Raw genomic sequence first — 21,544 nt, 5'->3', positions numbered from 1 at the left:
CTCTTGACTAGCAAGACAAGAAGCTTAGGCTAATATTCGGGGGAAATGGGTTCAAATCCCATAACAGCCAGGAGTGAATCTGAATTAAACAAAATTACTGGAATTAGAAGCTTGCTGAAGTGCAACCATTGAATAATTGTTGTAAAAACCCATCTGAATGCTTAATGTCCTTTAGGAAAGGCAGCTACCATCATTACTGGGTCAGACCCACAGCAATGTGGCTGGCTCTTAACTATAGCAATGGATGTGATCTATATGGACTTAAGTAAGGCGTTTGACAAGGTTCCCCATGGGAGACTGATTAGCAAGGTTAGATGGAATACAGGGAGAACTAGCCATTTGGATACAGAATTTGCTCAAAGGTAGAAGACAGAGGGTGGTGGTAGAGGGTTGTTTTTTTTCAGACTGGAGGCCTGTGACCAGTGGAGTGCCACAAGGATCGGTGCTGGGTCCTCTACTTTTTGTCATTTACATAAATGATTTGGATGCGATTATAAGAGGTACAGTTAGTAAGTTTGCAGATGATACCAAAATTGGAGGTGTAGTGGACAGTGAAGAGGGTTACCTCAGATTACAACAGGATCCAGACCAGATGGGTGAATGGGTTGAGAAGTGGCAGATGGAGTTTAATTTAGATAAATGTGAGGTATGCATTTTGGGAAAACAAATCTTAGCAGGACTTATACACTTAATGGTGAGTTCCTAGGGAGTGTTGCTGAACAAAAAGACCTTGTAGTACAGGTTCATAGTTCCTTGAAAGTGGAGTCGCAGGTAGATAGGATAGTGAAGAAGGTTTTTGGTATGCTTTCCTTTATTGGTCAGAGTATTGAGTACAGGAGTTGGGAGGTCATGTTGCGGCTGTACAGGACATTGGTTAGGCCACTGTTGTGTGCAATTCTGGTCTACTTCCTATCAGAGGGATGCTGTGAAACTTGAAAGGGTTCAGAAAAGATTTACAAGGATGTTGCCAGGGTTGGAGGATTTGAGCTATAGGGAGAGGCTGAATAGCTGAAAATGGGTTACTGGTTAAAGCGCAGCAGGTCAGGCAGCATCCAAGGAACAGGAAATTCGACGTTTCGGGCACAAGCCCTTCATCAGGAATCAGGCTTGTGCCCGAAACGTCGAATTTCCTGTTCCTTGGATGCTGCCTGACCTGCTGTGCTTTAACCAGCAACACATTTTCAGCTCTGATCTCCAGCATCAGCAGACCTCACTTTTTACTCGGAGAAGCTGAATAGGCTGGGGCTGTTTTCCCTGGAGTGTCGGAGGCTGAGGGGTGACCTTATAGAGGTCTATAAAATTTTGAGGGACATGGATAGGAGAGATAGACAAAGTCTTTTCCCTGGGATCGGGGAGCCCAGAACTAGAGGGCATAGGTTTAGGGGGAGAGGGGAAAGATATAAAAGAGACCTAAGGGGCAGCTTTTTCACACAGAGGGTGGTACGGGTATGGAATGAGCTGCCAGAGGAAGTGGTGGAGGCTGGTACAATTACAACATTTAAAAGGCATCTGGATGGGTATATGAATAGGAAGGGATGTGGACCAGGCGCTGGCAGATTGGGTTGGGATATTTGGTCGGTATGGACAAGTTGGACCGAAGGGTCTGTTTCCATACTGAAGACCCCTATATGACTCTGTGACTCTATGACTGTATAACTGCCCTCTGGGCAATTAGGGATGGGCAATAAATGGCTAATGATCTCCTCATCATGCAAGTGTACACATAAAAGATCAGCAGGCAGATAGGTTATGATTGAGATGAAAATAATCCATGTCTCTATCGCTGAATCACTCCCACTCCAGACAACATGCTGGTGAATCACCTCTGCACCCCCTCCAGTGCACTCACATCCTTCCTATATCAGGACTGCACAGTATTTTAAACATTTATCAGCTTGCCCTGATAAAGCCATAACAATTACCCTTATTAATCTTGCCTCTTCAAACGGCGGTTAATTCTGCTGCACTGATGTTTTTCCAATAGTTTCCTTCCTGCTGATGTTATACTCACTGACCTATAGTTTCTTGATTAACCCTACCAGACTTTTTTGACTAATGGAACCGCAGTAGCTGCCATTTAATCTTCTGGCACCTCCCACCCCTCCCTGCACCAGGCTGAAGAGGATTTGAAAATGAATCACTACCACCTGATGAAGGGGCAGCGCTCCAAAATCGCGTGGGTTCAAATAAACCTGCTGGACTATAACCTGGCGTCGTGTGACCTTATCCACCCCAGCCCAACACTGGCACCTCCACATCCTGAAAATTAATGTCAGACCCCCTGCAATCTCCTTCAGGAGCAGCTATTCCTCCTTATAGTGGAGGACACGGATTTAAAGAGATTTGCGAGAGTGAAGTGAGGAAAACCTTTCTCACCCGGCGAGTGGTTAGGGTGTGGAATGCACTGCCTGGAAGAGTGGGGTGGGTTAGGTTCCATTGAGGCCTTTCTTTTTGGGATAGCAAAGGTGCGTATGGTTATGGAGAAAAGGCAGGATAAAGCCAGACTAGATTAATAGGGGTGTTGCAGACATGATGGGCTGAGCAGCCTCCTTCTGCTCTGTAATATTTCTGAGATGTGGACCCAATACAAGTGATTGCATGCAGGACATGAAGGATGTGCTTTTAAAGCAGGAAGAGATGGAAAGGCTATCTGGTTACCTCCTCGCTATTCATTATTGAGCTGTCAAGGCATCTTTACTTAGTAAGTGGAGACAACCCCCGTCTGCTTCCAGATGCCCTTGCTTGTTGGCACACAAGTCTCCAAGCTATACGGAACTCAGAGAGCTGACTGCTATCAGCGCTGTGTCGGCAGGAAGTGTGGGAAACACAATCTTCCCACTGGGAGAACGGCTGACCCTGAGGGCAGAGGCAGATGGGTGTCTTTGCACAGGGACCAGGGGAAAGGCAGTGGGCCTGTTTGATCCAATTAAACAGATTTCCACAGCTGGAACAGAGCTTGTGGACAGAGCCCTCACCAAAATAAAGTGCTTCCTCCAAACATAGCCCAAGACATTTGAAACTATAAGAAAACTTTGCTCATGGTACACTGTTAAATGATACAACCTGCAATCATTGGCCGCCAATATAATTTTTCTAACTATTTTGACCCTGACAGAAGCTACACAGAAAAGAGGGAGGCCCCTTCCTACTGATAGGATCATCTTTACCTTGTGAGGACATTTGATTCCCACCACCGCAGCCCCCAACCCTTTTCAGCAATGAGGAAATTTTCTTACAAGACGTCTGTCGATTTGATTTATTGTGATTATGAGCCAATTTTGTTTTACCCATCCATCTTTAGATTAGATTAGATTACTTACAGTGTGGAAACAGGCCCTTCGGCCCAACAAGTCCACACCGACCCCCTTACCTAACACTACGGGCAATTTAGCATGGCCAATTCACCTGACCCGCACATCTTTGGACTGTGGGAGGAAACCGGAGCACCCGGAGGAAACCCACGCAGACACGGGGAGAACATGCAAACTCCACAGTCAGTCGCCTGAGGCGGGAATTGAACCCAGGTCCCTGGCGCTGTGAGACAGCAGTGCTAACCACTGTGCCACCATGCCATCTTGTCACTGTCCAGTCAGCATCTGATTCCCATCCCTAGTTGCCCCCTGAATTGAGTGTCTAGCTGAGCCAGGTCAGAGGGCAGTTATGAGTCAACCACATTGCTGTGGGTCTGGAGTCACGTGTAGGCCTGACCAAGTAAGGATGGTAGATTTCCTTCCCTAAAGGACATTAGTGAACCAGATGGGTTTTCACAAAATTTGATGGTAATTGTCACAGTCACAATGTGTAGTTCACATGCATTAATTGAATTAAAATCCTGGCATCTACTATAATGGGACTTGAACCCATGACCCCAACTCACTACCCAAGGTTGCTAGGTTACCAGGCAATGTCATTGCCATTACACCAGTCAACCCCACCGCAGTCAAACTTGAAATGAAGAAAGTGAAATACAGTGGGTGTTGAAAACCTGAACCATAAAGAGAAATTGTTGGAGAAACTCAGCAGGTCTGACAACATCTGTAGAAAGAAAGTAGAGTCAGTGTTTCAAGTCCAGTGTGACTCATGTTCAAGATATGGAGTATTTTAGGAGGGTAGATGTGAAAACGATGATGGAGAACAGAGCTAGTGAGTAATGACCGGCAGCATCAGAGATAGGAGCAAGAGGAGGCCATTCGGCCCCTCCGCTGTTCAAAATATCACGGCTAACCTTCTACCTCAACTGCATTTCCCTGCCCTATCCCCACGTTCCTTCATTTCTTCAGTACAACACAATCACCAACAGAAGAAGCATCCTCTGTTCACCCTGCTGACACATGGCCGTGCGGCGATGCACAGTTTGAATTGTATTACGAAATTCGCTAATGACACGACAGTAGTGGGTCTCATCAGCATGAACAACAAGTCAGCATACAGAGAGGAGATGCAGCGGCTAATGGATTGGGGCAGAGCCAATAACCTGTCTCAGAACACGGACAAGATGAAAGATATGGTTGTTAATTTCAGGAGGGCACAGAGCGATCACTCTCCACTGGACCTCGATGGCTCCCCTGTGGAGATTGTGAAGAGCGCAATATTTGTTGACGTCCGCCTGGCGAAGAATCTCACCTGGACCCTCAACACCAGCTCCAGAGCCAAGAAAGCCCAGCAGCATCTCTACTTTCTTGAGGAAAGCCCATCTCCCATTCCCCACCCTCACCCCATTCTGCAGAGGGTTCACTGGGAGTACCCTGAGCTGCTGTATCGCTGCCCTGTTCGGGAATTGCATCGTCTCAGATCGCAAGACGCTACAGCGGGTCGTGAGGACAGCTGAGAGGATCATTGGGATCTCTCTTCCCTCCGTCACAGATATTTATACCACACGCCGCATCCAAAAGGCTAACAGTATTGTGGATGACCCCACACCACCCTCACTCAAACTCTTCTCCCTCCGTCATCTGCCAGAAAATACCAGAGCATTCGGTCTCTCCAGCCACACTGTGCAACAGTTTCTTCCCCCGGGCTCCTGAACACTGTATGATCACACTCTTCCAGGTGCAATTTTCAGATGACTTTTTGATTTGCTGCTGATACAATGTTTTATTAATGTGTAATTTGCCCACCACGGTGCTTATTGTCCTGTCTTGGCAGGAATTATATGTTGCATGTTTGCACTTTTCTGTGCACTTTCTGCTGCCCCGTGTTTGACTGTACTCTAGTGCAGTGTGGGTGTTCCTGGAAGAACGCTGTTTCGTTTTTATTGTACCATCTGTATATGGCAGAAAGGACAAATTAAGCAACTCTACTCTACTGAAGATTGATTGGGTGGTTGTGGCACTGCTAAATGGATTGGTGCAATTAAGGCATTTAAATTGCCACAAAGTAATGAATGATGTTTATTTAATGAACCAGTACAGGCACTTGGGGCTGAATGGCCTCATGTGGTGGCCATTTTGTAATTCTGTGTTCTCCCAGGAGTGAGGGACGCATGGGTAGATCTGATTGAGGTTTCCAAAATCATGAGAGGGCTTGGACGGTGTAGGGGGGTGTGGACGGTGTAGGGGGGTGTGGACGGTGTAGGGGGGTGTGGACGGTGTAGGGGGGTGTGGACGGTGTAGGGGGAGATGGACGGTGTAGGGGGGTATGGACGGAGTAGGGGGGTATGGACGGAGTACGGGGGTATGGACGGTGTAGGGGGTATGGACGGTGTAGGGGGTATGGACGGAGTGGGGGGGTATGGACGGTGTAGGGGGGTATGGACGGTGTAGGGGGGTATGGACGGTGTAGGGGGGTATGGACGGTGTGGGGGGGTATGGACGGAGTGGGGGGTATGGACGGTGTAGGGGGGTATGGACGGAGTAGGGGGGTATGGACGTAGTAGGGGGGTATGGACGGTGTAGGGGGCTATGGACGGAGTAGGGGGGTATGGACGGAGTAGGGGGGTATGGACGGTGTAGGGGGCTATGGACGGAGTAGGGGGGTATGGATGGTGTAGGGGGGTATGGACGGTGTAGGGGGGTATGGACGGTGTAGGGGGGTATGGATGAGGGGACTGGACACTGCAGATATAGAGATGGTGTTCCTGCTTGTAATATAAAAAAAAGACTCAGTGATTTGATTTAAAGTAAAGTACAAACAAAGTGAGGGTGATGGGTGAAAAACACTTTCTCAGTCAGTGGATACTTAGGGAGTGGAATGCACTGTCTGTGAATGTGGGGCAGGCTGATTAAATGTTAAACACCTCTGGACCCTTGGCTCAGAGATAGGGACACAACCACTGTCCTGGAAGCAGGTTCATTTGAGACTTTTAAGAGGACCATTGGGTGATTATTTGGACAGAAATAATGTGAAGGGAAATAGGGACAAGACCGGAGATTGGCACTAGGTAATGATGCCTGTTTGGAGAGTCAGCATAGGTATAACTGGCCTCCTTCCATGCTATAATAAGTCTGTGATTCTGTGGTAGATGTTACCGGTTTGGAAGGTACTGTCTGAGGATCTTTGGTGAAATTCTGCAGTGGACTGTGTAGACAGTACACACTGCTGCTACTGTCAGTGATGGCGGCAGTGGATGTTTGTGGATGTGGTGTCAATCAGGGGCTGCTCTGTCCTGGATGGTGTCAAGTTTCCTGAGTGATATTGGTCTGCCCCCATCCAGGCAAGTGGGGAGTATCCCATCACCCTCCTGACTTGTGCCTTGTAGGTGGTGGACAGACTTTGGGGAGTCGGTTCCCTAGTGCTGCTCCCAATATTCTGTGTTTGTCTCTTTGTTCATATCTTTATAACCACTGAATTTCTTTACTGAAATGATTTTTTCAAAATGTGCAGTGGTTGTTCCTTTGTCACTGAACGTCCAAAGTCCATGTTATACACAGATTCCTGTATGAAAGTAAACATGAAGAATAGCTTTTTGCCACAAGTGTTCAGGATATGGAATTCCCTGTTGGATAGGGTGGGGAAACCAGGTTTATACTGACAGTGCTCTGCTCAGTTCTGTGGACCAGTGCATCAGTACAGTGTGAGGGAGCTGGTGGAGGGGTTGATAACTTGTTGGGACTTTGCAAATGGCAGCAAAAAGGACTTGCAATGACATGTCTTCTAGACTGTGAATTTAGATCTGAATTTTGTTTCATTTGTGTATTTAATGGATGAAAATAAGAACTGATGAAGTAGGCCATTCAAGCCTGTTCCACCATTTACTACGATCATGGCTGATCTCATCTCAGCCTCAACTGCCCATAACCCTCCAATCCCTTACTAAGTTAAAAATCTGTCTATCCCCTCCTTAAATTTACTCAGTGTCCCAGCATCTCCCCAACTCTTTTTTTAGATTAGATTAGATTACTTACAGTGTGGAAACAGGCCCTTCGGCCCAACAAGTCCACACCGGCCCGCCGAAGCGCAACCCACCCATACCCCTACATTTACCCCTTACCTAACACTACAGGCAATTTAGCATGGCCAATTCACCTGACCCGCACATCTTTGGATTGTGGGAGGAAACCGGCGCACCTGGAGGAAACCCACGCAGACACGGGGAGAATGTGCAAACTCACACAATCAGTCACCTGAGGCAGGAATTGAACCTGGGTCTCTGGCGCTGTGAGGCAGCAGTGCTAACCACTGTGCCACCGTGCCGCCCACTGTGGGCAGTAAGTCCCACAGATTCATGACCCTTTGAGAGAAATAATCCCTCCCCATCTCTGTTATAAATCTGCCCCGCCTTATCCCTCTCATTCCAGATTACCCCACATGAAGAAACACCCTCTCCATGTTTACTGTGTCAATCCCCTTTAGCATCTTATAGAATTACACTTGACCTCCTCTCATTCTGCTAAACTCATAGGAGCATCGACCTAAACTGCTCAACCTCTCCTCATAAGACAAGTGTGTAAAATTGTAGAGAGTTGGGATGGAATAAGCACAAGACCCTGAAAGGTCAATAGGGTACAGATTCGGGGATATCCTCAAAGCCTCTGTGATAAAATGCACCATCCCAATGGTCAGGTGGGAATCTCTTGTTGAACAGCTGGCGAAGAAGCATCTGTGAGGATGCTAACCATGTTCATTCTGTCAGACAAGAAGACCGAGTGCAAACAGTGGAATGAGCGCGTGGAGACTTGAATTTGTGAAGTAGAAAGTATTGTGGGGATGTGTGGAATGGATGGGAATAAGTGTATTGCTCTTCAAAACAGCTAAAACAGACTCAGTGGGCTGAATGGCCTCTCTCTCTATATATATAATACACCTGAGTCGATTTAGTCTGGCAACTTTCAAAGTAACTATATACCAGTAATGAATACTGCTTACCAGTAGCTAACACTATTTATCAGTAACTGATAGTATTTACCAGGGTATTATAGAAAGGCAGGTATTAGAGTTGTAACAAATTCAGCTCTAGGACACAAAGGAGGTTATTGATCATTCCTGAAGTGATTCACCCTGTCGTTACAGCCACTCGGACCTGTAGGAGACAGTGTCTACCTGGTCGGTGTGAACCTGGGATTTCCCTCTGTACCTGGAGCCTGGGGCTGTACCTCAGGGCCAGCTGCTTCCTGACACCTCGCATACTACAATCGCCTGCTCCTTTCATCATCTTCCTGCCTTTAATCCTCAAACAACTGTTTCACATCTGGAGCTGGGAAAGGATTTTCCAAAAAGCAAGCTGAGGTCCCAAGATTAAAAGCAGCCCCAGGCAGCAGCGATGCTAAGCGCACCAGTGAGTCAGGCAGGAGAAGAATCCAAACACACTGTTCCCTCATCGTGTGCAGACCCTGTGGTGCGATAGAAATTTACAGGATGGATTGTGGCCATTCAGCCCATGTGTGGGCCAGTAGAGAGAGAACATCCAACTCCATCTCACTTTCGGGGCTTCGACTTGAAATGATTTGTTCAAAAACGGAAGTGATACTTTAGTTACTGAAGGTACAATGTCCTTGACATACACTAAGCCTTGTATGAGGGTTAACCAAATTTCATGGATATAGGCAGTAGGTGTTTTTAGTGGGTACAGAAGCAGAGAGTCTTGGGTCATTGAAAGTGGCAGGACAGATGGAGAAAGCAGTAGAGGCATGCAGTCACACAGCACAGCAAGAGATCCTTCGGCCCAACCCATCCCTGCCAACTAGACATCCCAATCTGACCTAGTCCCATTTGCCAGCACTTGGCTCATATTTCTCCAAACCCTTCCTATTCACATACCCATCCAAATGCCTCTTACATGTTGCAATTGTACCAGTCTCCACCACATCCTCTGGCAGCTCCTTCCATACACACGCCACCCTCTACGTGAAAAAGTTGTCCCTTAGTCTCTTTTATATCTTTCCCCTCTCACCCTAAACCTATGCCCTCTAGTTCTGGCCTCCCCCACCCCAGGAAAAAAATCTTGTCTATTCACCCTATCCATGCCCCTCGTGATTTTATAAACCTTCATGAGGTCACCCCTCAGCCTCCAAAGCTGCAGGGATGTTCTGCCCCGTTCCCTTGTTGTGCACTACCTCCCATCCACACCACCCCTACCTCCCATCCACACCACCCCTACCTCCCATCCCACCCTGCCACCTGGGGAGGGGGGGGGCAGTGTTAGTTTCTGTCTAACTGCTATCTAGCCACTGCTTTTAATCTTCTTGAAGGCCTCAATCTAATTAAACTTTCCTACTCAGAGAAATACAAATCTAATCTATGTCACGCGTCATTGGGTGTGGGCATTAAAGTTCATCGTAGAAGGTTAGCCTGCAGGAAATGAATCAGGAAATTGGATAGACAGTTATTTATTGTGAGAGGAATTGAATGCAAGAGTTGGGAGGCTACGCATTGGTGAGCGCACATCTGGTGTACAGCACTGCTCACTGTATTTATAGAAGGGTGTTAGTGCAGAGAAAGTTTACTCGACTGGTACCTAGAAGGATGGCATTGTGGTTCACAGCTCCAGGGGTCTTGGTTCGAGTCCAGCCTTGGGCAACTGCCTGTACAGAGTTTGCACATTCTCCCCGTGTCTTTATGGGTTTCTTCCAGGTGCCCTTGTTTCTTCTTACAGTCCAAAGATGTGCGGGTTGGGTGGATTGGCCTTGCCAAATTGTTCCAAGGGTCCAAGGAGGTGCAAGCTAGGTGGATTAGCCATGGCAATTGTGGGGTTGTGAGACTGGGTGGGATGCTCTTTGATGATCAATGCAGACGCGATGGGCAGAGTGGCCTTTATCTGCACTGTAAGTAATATATGAGTATAATGGCTTATGAGAAAAGGCTGGGCCTGTATCGCCTGGAGTTTGGGATGACTTAATCATAAGATCCTGAGGGATGTTGACTGGTGGTTGAGGAAAAGATGTGGATAATCCCAGACTAGAGGGCCACTGTTTGAAAATAAGGGGTTTGCCCATTTAAAATAGCGATGTGGAAATACTTTCTTTTCCCTCAGAGGCTTGTGAGTCTTTGGAATTCTTTTCCTCAAAAGGCAAGTGATGCAGAATCTAAGTAATTTTAAGACAGAGCACTTGGATTCTTGATAACCAAGGGAATGAAAAATTGTCAGGGAGTGAATAGAATAGAATAGCAATTCATTGTCACCTATAGTTATGAAAATACAGTGTATAAGTCACCACATTTGGCTCCACTTTAATTTCAGATATGTAGAAATGTAGGGTGAGGTTAAAATCAGCTGCAAATGTGTTGCTGGTCAAAGCACAGCAGGCCAGGCAGCATCTCAGGAATTCTCTATTCCTGAGATGCTGCCTGGCCTGCTGTGCTTTGACCAGCAACACATTTGCAGCTGTGATCTCCAGCATCTGCAGACCTCATTTTTTACTTGAGGTTAAAATCAGATCAGCCACAATTGTATTGAATGGTGGGGCAGACTCAAAGGGCAGAGTGGCCAATACCAGTCCCTTGTTTATATGGTACTACTTCCAACCTGGCCCCTCAGCCCGTGATCTCAGGTGTCTGAGCCCCAACGGAACACACTTGGTCCCTTTTTCTAAATAATTTATTAGGACTTTGGCATCATAGACTCATCGAGTCATAGAGATGTACAGCATGGAAACAGACCCTTCGGTCCAACCCGTCCATGCCGACCAGATATCCCAACCCAATCTAGTCCCACCTGCCAGCACCCGGCCCATATCCCTCCAAACCCTTCCTATTCATATACCCATCCAAATGCCTCTTAAGTGTTGCAATTGTACCAGCCTCCACCATTTCCTGATTTCATACACATACCACCCTCTGTGTGATAAAGTTGACCCTTAGGTCTCTTTTATATCTTTCCTCTCTCACCCTAAACTATGCCCTCTAGTTCTGGACTCCCCGACCCCAGCGAAAAGACTTTGCCTATTTACCCTATCCATGCCCCTCATAATTTTGTAAACCTCTATTTGGTCACCTCTCAGCCTCCGACGCTCCAGGGAAAACAGCCCCAACCTGTTCAGCCTCTCACTATAGCTCAAACCGTCCAACCCTGGCAACATCCTTGTAAATCTTTTCTGAACCCTTTCAAGTTTCACAACATCTTTCCGATAGGAAGGAGACCAGAATTGCACACAATATTACATTAGTGGCCTAACCAATGTCCTGTACAGCTACAACATGACCTCCCAACTCCTGTACTCAATACTCTGACCAATAAAGGAAAGCATACCAAACGCCGCCTTCACTATCCTATCTACCTGTGACTCCACTTTCAAGGAGCTATGAACCTGCACTCCAAGGTCTCTTTGTTCAGCAACAGTCCCTCGGATCTTACCATTAAGTGGATAAGTCCTGCTAAGATTTGCTTTCCCAAAATGCATACGTCACATTTATCTGAATTAAACTCCATCTGCCACTTCTCAGCCCATTGGCCCATCTCGTCAAAGTCCTGTTGTAATCTGTAGTAAACTTCTTTGGTGTCCACTACACCTGCAATTTTGGTGTCATCTGCAAACTTACTAGCTGTACATCTTATGCTCACATCCAAATCATTTATATACATGATAAAAAGAAGTGGACCCAGCACTGATCCTTATGGCACTCCACTGGCCACAGGCCTCCAGTCTGAAAAACAACCCTCCTCCCTGAGCCAGTTCTGTATCCAAATGGCTAGTTCTCCCTGTATTCCATGAGATCTAACCTTGCTAACTAGTGTCCCATGGGGAATCTTGTCGGACGCCTTACTGAAGTCCTTATAGATCACATCTACCACTCTGCCCTCATCAATCCTCCTTTTTACTTCTTCAAAAGCTTTAATCAAGTTTGTGTGACATATTTTCCTAAACACAAAGCTATGTTAACTATCTCTAATTGGTCCTTGCCTTTCCATGCACATCCTGTCCCTCAGGATTCCCTCCAACAACTTGCCCATCACCGAGGTCAGGCTCACCGGTCTATAGTTCCCTGGCTTGTCCTTACCACCTTCCTTAAACAGTGGCACCACGTTTGCCAACCTCCAGTCTTCCGGCACCTCACGTGTGACTATCGCTGATACAAACATCTCAGCAAGAGGCTCAAGATGGAAGACGGGAAAAATTTCTGGCTGGTACAGCTGCTCCGTCTTTGAGATATTTTAGGTGTTAGAGGTGATTACCTGAAATTCCAGGAGCAGCGATTACTACTTTATACGCTGATGCATTGTTTTGGAACTTTGGAGGAAAAAACTTCAAAACAACAGCAGTTTTAAAAGGGAGAGGAACAGGCAAAGGAAGCACATGGTGAGGTCAGTGCAGGAGAGAGAGAGGGAGGGAGGGAGAGAGAAAGAAACTGACATAGCAGTGAACCTGCACAGTTACTGCCTTTGCTGTTTGAATTCACGAGGTCTGAGCTAATTCTTGAACTTCTCCACCAATGGTTGTTCAAATATAAAAGACAATTTAGTACATTTCTGGTAAATGTAACCCGATACTTGTAACTTAACAGGAAACTCCAGCAACAGTGATTTCATTCTGTGCTTTGTACAGGAAAGTACACAGAAAAAATTGTTCTTGATATAAAACATGTGGTTTGAAGAAAGACGGATTTTGTCAAGGCTGTTCTTTGTGTGTGAAATAGAGGCTGGTATCCTGTCACCAAGTCACCCTTTATTTACTGTGACCAGCCAGCTCGGACTGAGTCAGTCCCCGAACTGAGGAGATTCTAAATCCCCTGTTTATATCTGTCAGCCAGGGCTCCCTGATTGGCCCATGTTAACAACCCCACTGAGGGATCTCATCGTCAATAAGACCCACCTGGTGCCAATCACTACAGTGAGGAGGCAGAATGTCCCTTTTTTCATTCACTCATGGGATGTGGGTGTTGCTGGCTGGGTCTTAATTTATTACCCATTCATAATTGCCCCCTCAGAAGGTGACAGTGAGCTACTCTTTTGAACTGCTGCACCCAGTTTTAGTGGTGGGACATCACAATGCTGTCAGGGAAGGAATTCTAGGATTTTAACCCATTGACATTGAAGGAGGGGGTTGAAACCAACGGTTCAAGAAGGTAGCTCACCATTGCCGCCTCAAGGGCAGTTAGGAGGATCATTAAATACTAGGCATAGCCAGTGTCACCCACAGCCTGTGACAACCATCTTAAACTTACATTGAATTTCTTTGGGATGAAGCAGTTGTTATGTGATGTCAGGCTAGTTTGTTTTGTGTGAATAATTATCATGCTGAATTATTGCTGGTCAACGTTTAACAGAATAATATCCAAGAGTTTTTGGGCTAGAGCAAACTTGCACCGAATTTGGAAAATTTCAGGGTCAAGTCCCTCTGACAGTGCAGCATGGAGGGGGTGCTGCACTGTCAGAGGGACTGTTCTCACAGCTTCAACCCAGAAAATGAATCCTCAGCTGACTTTTCAGGGCGACTCTCTGGAAGAAAGGCACAGAAGAAACCTGGCATCCCTCAATCAGCATCCCTGGTCTGGTCTGGTCGATGTCACATTGCTTTGAGTGTGTGGGATCTTGCTGTTCACTGATTGGCTGCCATGTTTCCTCCATTACAACAGTGACTAAAGAGATTTGAGACATCCAATGGGCAGGGTGAATACATGATGAACGGTAGGATGCTGGGAAGCGCTGAGGATCAGAGGGACCTTGGTGTGCACGTAGATCAGTCCCTTGCGGTGGTAGAACATGTAGGTAAAAAAGGCATATGGGATACTTGCCTTTATTAGCCCAGGCATTGAGTTGAAGAGCAGGGAGGTGATGCTAGAACCATATTAAACATTGATAAGGCCACAGCGCGAGTATTGTATCCAGTTCTGGAATCCACATTCTAGGAGGGATGTGATAGAACTGGGCATGGGTGCAGAGGGAGATGTACCAGGATGGTGCCTGGGCTGAAGAGTCTCAGTGATGAAGAGAGATTGGACAGACTGGGGTTGTTCTCCTTGGAGCAGAGGGGACTGAGAGAGGTCATGACTGAGATGGATAAAATGATGAGGGACACAGACAGACAGATGCTGGGATCAATAACCAGGGGGAATAGATTTAAATTAATGGGCAGGAGGTTTAGAGGGGATGTGGGAAAGATGTATTCACCCAGAGGATGTTAGGAACCTGTGTTATAGACCTCTATGACGTCCTGAGATTGTGAGAAATGTTTTAGAATTAACGTTCTTTGTTTTAAATGTTCAGAACCTCCATAAACATTAGAGAGTTATAACTCTCCAATAACATTCCACCTCTATGAATAAAAAGGTAATTACCAGTGAGATTCAGTGCAGAGTTCTTGGCTCATAAACCATGAAGCAATTATTTCAACTGTTCCTTCCTCCAGAGAAAATGGAAGAAGTGATTTCACTGCTCAGGCTATGACATTATATTTACCAACTTGGGGGTCACTGTCATCATACAAGGGGAAAAGTCAAAGTGCACGAGGATCATAAAAAAGGTATTTTGTATGTCCCACAGTTTACAGAAGCCTTCAGTGCCTGGCTGGTATGGATTTCTCTCTCCAGTCATCAGGAAATGAATACCACAGAAAGCTATCCCAGCTCCAGCAGGCTTCCTGCTCGTTCATTACCCAGATGGAAACATAGCAACGAGACTTTTCACAATAAACAGACTGCTGCAATATGCATTGCATCCAGAACTGTAGGACCAACCTCAGTGATTCCATAAAAAGCCTGTTGAAACATTATTTAACCAGTTTTATATTCTGCCGCAGAAGGTGGTTGAGATCAGAACATTGAATATTTTCGAGGAGTTAGAATTAGAACTAAAGGGATCAAAGAGTATGGGGGAAAAACTGAAGGGAACTGAGTGGGATGATTAGTCATGATCATACTGAAAGGCAAAGCAGGCTCGAAGGGCCGAATGGCCTACTCTTGCTCCTACTATTTTTATGTGTCCATATCTTCATATTCCTGCAGCATTTACCCACAGCACTAAACCCCCTTCATTACTCAGGCATGGGGAGGCTGTGGTGTAAAGGGAACATCACTGGGCTATCACCCCAGGGTGGGACTCTAGGAGCATGACATAGTCAATAATCAAAGTTTAAACTGAAGTAAATATACAAAATGGGGCGGCACGATTGTTCAGTGGTTAGCACTGCTGCCTCGCAACACCAGGGTCCCAGGTTCAATTCCAGCCTCGGGTGACTGTCTGTGTGGAGTTTGCACGTTCTCCCCGTGTCTGCGTGGGTTTCCTCTGGGTGCTCCAGTTTCCTCCCACAATCCAAAAATGTGCAGGTCAGGTGAATTGGCCATGCTAAATTGTCCATGGTGTTAGGTGCATTAATCAGACGGAAATGGGTCTGTGTGGGTTAGTCTGCGGAGGGTCGGTGTGGACTGGTTGGGCCGAAGGGCCTGCTTCCACACTGTAGGGAATCTAATAAAGAAATTGAAAGAACTGTCGATGCTGTAAATCAGAAACAGAAGTTGCAGGAAAAGCTCAGCAGGTCTGGCAGTATCTCTGAAGAGAAATCAGAGTTAAGCTTGGATCTGATTCTGAGAAAGGGTCACTGGACCCGAAATTTTAACACTGATTTCTCTTCACAGGTGCTGCCAGTCCTGCTGAGCTTTTTCAGCAGTTTCTGAAATTACAAACGTTGGCCTAGTGGTAACCATTAGCTGGTAGCAGTAAAAACCAGTGTTTCACTAATATCCTTCAGGGTAGGAAATCTCCCATCCTTACCTGGCCTGGTCAACATATGACTCCAGACCCACAGCAAAGTGGTTGACTCTTAACTGCCCTCTGGGCAATAAGCACTGACTCAGCCAGTGCTGCCCATATATGAATTTTATAAAAGGCATCACTGACAAGGCCATTATTTTAGCAAGTCAGAGGCAAGTCTATTGCTGAAAGGCAGGTGTGAGAGGGAGAGATATAACTTTAGATCCTGACTGATGGTTGAGAGTAACAATCCATAGAATCCCTACAGTGTAGGAGCAGGCTACCTGCCCTATTGAATTCACACCAACCCTCCGAAGAACATTTCACTTAGACCCATCCCCCTACCCTATCTCTGTAACCTTGCATTTCCCAAGGCTAATCCACCTAGCCTACACATCCCTGGACACCACGGGTAATTTAGCATGGCTAATCTACCTAACCTGCAGATCTTTGGGCTGTGGGAGGAAATCAGAACACCCAGAGGAAACCCACACAGACATGGAGAGAATGTGCAAACTCCACACAGACTGAGGCTGGAATTGAACCTGGGTCCCTGGTGCTGTGAGGCAGCAGTGCTAACCACTGAGCCTATGTAAGCTAAATAATCCTGAGTGTGTGAAGAATGACACAGTGACAACCAATTTAAGATAGTTCACTGGGTTTGCTGTGTGGCTCACCTCCATGTATCAAACTGTACATATTAATAGAGTAAAAAGCGAGGTCTGCAGATGCTGGAGATCAGAGCTGAAAATGTGTTGCTGGTTAAAGCGCAGCAGGTCAGGCAGCATCCAAGGAACAGGAAATTCGACGTTTCGGGCATAAGCCCTTCATCAGGAATGTACATATTAATACACAGCACCCTGCCCTTTGCAGACAGAAAGAACATGCACATACACTGCACCAATATCAACTTTACAAAATAGACAACAGTGATTCCCAGGTTCATTTCCCAAGCAAATGTCTTGACCAACCAGAGTTAAGATGCATGACTTAAATTCATTCAGTAACTGGTGCAGTATCCATGAAAACATGTCAACTAATCAGAGACCATTTGCCAACCTATTGGCAATCTCTTCTCAAACAGTTCGCAATGATCCCCTGAATGTCGGTATTCTTGTGAGTTGTCCTGATGATTAATCGAAATGTGTCAATCCTTTAGCAATAGGCATTTAATTAATGACATAAAACTGATCACGTTATTCATTCATGGGACAAGGGTGTCACTGACACTGACTGGACCAACGTTGATTGCCTGTCTCTAATTGCCCAGAAGGTAAAGAACAAAGAACAAAGAAAATTTACAGCCCAGGAACAGGCCCTTCGGCCCTCCAAGCCTGAGCCGATCCAAATCCACTGTCTAAACCTGTCGGTCAATTCCTAAGCATCTGTATCCCTCTGCTCCCCACCTACTCATGCATCTATCCAGACGCATCTTAAATGAATCTACTGTGCCTGCCTCTACCACCTCTGCTGGCAACGCGTTCCAGACACCCACCCACCTTTTGTGTGAATTACTTGCCATGTGTATCCCCCTTAAACTTTCCACCTCTCCCCACATATTGATGGGGCTCAGCTGCTCAAACATTTCTATAACAGGAGAGGTCCCTCCTCCCCAGGTTTGGTTGGACTCTCTGTGAAAACAAGGTCAAAAGACCAAAGCAGCTTTGACTCACCTACAGGCTGTTCTTCAATCCACACGTGGAAGTACATGATAAGTAACAGCCCAGCCACTCCAAATGACAAAATGGACAAAAAGATATGTTTCAGATTCATGTCTTTAGCTGAACCTCTATAGCAGCATCTTCCTCTTGGCATGGCCGTCACACATTGTGGCATTTCATCTTCATGCGTTCATATTTTCGCGTTGGACATCCTGAGGAAACAGATACAGCTCTGGTTATTAAAGCCCCATTGACAAGGCACAAGTCAGGAGGAAGATGGAATACTCCCCACTTGCCCTGGATGGGGGCAGCTCCAACAACATTCAGGAAGTTTGAAACCATCCAGGACACAGCAAACCGTTTGATTGGCACCACATCCACCCCCGACGCTCAGTAGCAGCAGTGTGTACCATCTACAAGATGCCCTGCAGAAATTCCCCAAAGATCCTCAGACAGCACCTTCCAAACCCACGACCACTTCCACCTCGAAGGACAAGGGCAGCAGATACATGGGAACACCACCCCCTGCAAGTTCCCGCAGGTCTGTCATTAGTTCCAGTGGGGTCTCATTCCACACACAGTCCAGAGGGGGGGGTTCTGTCTGACTACAGTCTGGGCAGTGGTCAGTGCTGTAGGGTCAGCAGCAGTAGCAGTCAGAGGGAATTGTATATCACCAGCCAGGGGGCTGTAAAGACACTGGACAGGGACTGGGTCAGTCACGCCCAGTGGCTGCCCACTGAACCCAGTCAGATTTCACAGCCAATACAATCCTGGTGCTCCATGTGTTAATGGGGTCATGGTAAGCTATAGGATGGGGGCTTATTGGCTGTGACCACCACCTTGGGCATAGAGAAACAGAGTTGGCATCAATAAGATATAATGTCAACGTTTAAGGGGGAGAGCTAGAAGTTCATTGTGGTCGGTCTCCACTTGGAGGGGGAAGCTGTGGGGAAATAACAGTTGGGTTGGTGGGAGATAAATAGAGTCATAGAGGCAGTGTGGGGGAGGGGGAGAAAGGACAGAGCCCAGTGCTGATAGTTTGTGCTCCAAAAACTCCATCCAGGATTCATTCCTGATCATTGCGTTATCTGTTTGGAATGCACACAGAGTGAACGTGCTTCTGCATCAAATGTTGGTCAATAGTGGTTTGCCCTGAGCAGTGGTGCTTGTAAATCTATCATTGCCATCTCAGTGATATAGAAAGTAGGGACATTACCTTAAAGAGAGGGGAATGCTGAAGAAAGGAAAAATTTCTAAGGGTGCTATGAGATAAGGGGACCATCACTGTGCTGTAGGTCATGTGGGTATGATGATGGACTGGCCTGAATACGATGAAAAATTGAATGATCGAGGTGAGTCTAGGATGGGGAGAAGGTCAGAGTTCAGCAGGTTCTCCCTTTTTGTTGGGATGTGTCAGTCCCTCAGCCAGAGTGATACCTTCACCAAGATGGTACACGTGCCAGGGATGTGATGGAGCAGACACTGGGGCTGCGGGGAATTCTCCAGGACGGAATGTGCCACATCGCCCTGGTGCACTGTAACTGTGCACCATCAGAGCGCACAATGAGACGGTGTGGTAGCTGTGGGAGCAGGAGCTGTCATCTGATGAGGAGGATGAAGACATTGAGGAGGAGTAAGTTCTCATTGTCGATAACAGAGCTCGGCTGTGTTGGGTGTAGCAGACCACTGAATCATTCCTACCCTGGTGAATCGCCTCTGCATCCTCTCCAATGCAATCACATCCTTCCAATTGTGTGGGGACCAGGACTGTGCACAGTATTTGACAAATTCAGTCAAATTTTGGTGTAGGTTTGCTCGCTGGGCTGGAAGGTTCATTTCCAGATGTTTCGTCACCCTTTTAGGTAATATCTTCAGTGGTCCTCTGGGCAAAGCACTGTCAATAATTCCTGCTAAATTGCCCATAGTGTTAGGTGCATTAGTCAGATGGGGGTGGGTTACTCTTCGGAGGGTCGGTATGGACTTGTTGGGCCGAAGGGTCTGTTTCCACACTGTAGGGAATTTAATCCAATCTAATCTAATCTAATATGCATCCTTCTGTCTTTGCCTGACTGATTGAGTGTGTATGACACCCCCCCAACAAAATGACTGCCCTGTTTATTTTAAAGTTCTTCTGATATGCCTCATTAGAGGAACATTACAAGGTAGCAATCCTCCATTTGCAGCGTTTTACTTCTTGATCAACATTTGAGGGCGGCACGGTGGCACAGTGGTTAGCACTGCTGTCTCACAGCGCCAGAGACCTGGGTTCAATTCCTGCCTCAGGTGACTGACTGTGTGGAGTTTGCACATTCTCCCCATGTCTGCGTGGGTTTCCTCCGGATGCTCCAGTTTCCTCCCACAGTCCAAAGATGTGCAGGTTAGGGGGATTGTCCATGCTAAAGTACCCATGGTATTCAGGGATGTGTAGGTTAGGTACACTAGCCATGAGAAATGCAGGCTTACAGGGATAGAGCAGGGGCCTAGGTCTGGGTGGGATGCTCTTTGGAGGGTCGGTGTGAACTCAATGGGTCGAATGTCCTGTTTAAACAATGCGAGGATTCTATCATCTGAACAAAAGGTGGTGGTGAGTTGTCTTCTTGAATCCACCTTCTGTGGGTTGGCCCACAATGCCATTAGGGAGTGAATTCCAGGTTATTGACCCAGTGACAGTGAAGACACCCTTATCCTATCACATCCCCATGCAGTAATCAGCCCTGCTCAACCCTTCTACCTTACTTCTACAGTTCCTTGTATTAAAGTAAATGCCAGCCATTTTCCTTGTGTCTTAACTTGACCATATATGCTCCGCCTCACAGACTGACTCGTTTTATTCTATATTTATCTGCAGATCATCCCTACTGTGCCTCACTCCTTATCCCAAATTTGTTCAAACTCCTGCCAACCACACTAGCAAAGCTGCTTGTAAGGAACTTGGTCCCAGTTCGAGTTCAGACACAACCTGCCCAACTTATCCCGGAAATGGTCCCAGTGATTCAGGAATCAAAAGACCCCTTCTCCTGCACCAACTCTTCAGCCATGCATTTGTCTGTTCTGTTCCTGTACTCACCAGCGTATGGCACTAGGAGTAATTCAGACATCGCAACTTTTATGAAGTCCTGCTTTTTAAAACTCTACTCTAAACCCTGCTTCAGGATCTCATCTCTATCTCTGTCTACCAATGTCTGTATTTCCAATGTGTACTATGGTCTCTGTCTGATCGCCCTCTGCCCTTCAGTGTGCCCTGTAGATGTTCTGTGACATCCTGCCAGGGAGAGAACACCCCATCCTGGAGACCATTGCGGCTGCAGAAACATCTGCCTGTAACTATTTCTGATGAACCTCCTACCACTATAGCTTTCCCTCTGCTCCCCTCCTTATGTAGCTGAATTCTGGCTGCACTCCCCAGAGGAACCATCACTCTCACCAGTTTTCCAACTCAGAGAATCTGGTCTTGAGTGTAACACACCCTGGTGGAGGGGGGGTTCCTGACTACCTGCTTAACTCCCTTCTGACTGATGGTCATCCCTTCCCTCGTGGACTGCACTTTCTGAAGCTGTGGGGGACCATGTTTAAAAGCTTGCTGTCCATGTGACTAGGAGAAAGTCAGGACTGCAGATGCTGGAGATCAGAGCTGAAAAATGTGTTGCTGGAAAAGCGCAGCAGGTCAGGCAGCAGCCAAGGAGCAGGAGAATCGATGTTTCGGGCATGAGCCCTTCTTCAGGAATGTCCATGTGACTCCCAGCCTCACAGATGCACTGCTGTACCTGCTCAAGTGCTGAAAGCCAGCACTCACACTGACCAAACCAACAGTACCTCCTGGAGA

At 46.8% G+C, this 21,544-nt stretch overlaps 1 protein-coding gene across 6 annotated transcripts in view; it reads right to left on the bottom strand.

The window, feature by feature from the left end:
- The window catches only part of LOC132815530 (carbohydrate sulfotransferase 9-like), a 111,962-nt gene that overhangs the window by 33,369 nt on the left and 57,049 nt on the right, over positions 1-21,544 (bottom strand). For all 6 annotated transcript variants that reach the window (XM_060824532.1, XM_060824530.1, XM_060824529.1 and 3 more), the window contains exon 2: positions 17,734-17,933. In XM_060824532.1, the coding sequence (XP_060680515.1) occupies positions 17,734-17,896 (163 nt within the window). In that variant the 5' untranslated portion in view covers positions 17,897-17,933. The remainder of the gene's footprint in view (positions 1-17,733; positions 17,934-21,544) is intronic.

This window comes from Hemiscyllium ocellatum, chromosome 4 (assembly GCF_020745735.1).
Source record: "Hemiscyllium ocellatum isolate sHemOce1 chromosome 4, sHemOce1.pat.X.cur, whole genome shotgun sequence".
Classification (NCBI taxonomy): Eukaryota; Metazoa; Chordata; class Chondrichthyes; order Orectolobiformes; family Hemiscylliidae; genus Hemiscyllium; species Hemiscyllium ocellatum.
The sequence above is the reverse complement of the archived record's forward strand: the minus strand, read 5'-3'. Positions and strand labels throughout refer to the sequence as shown.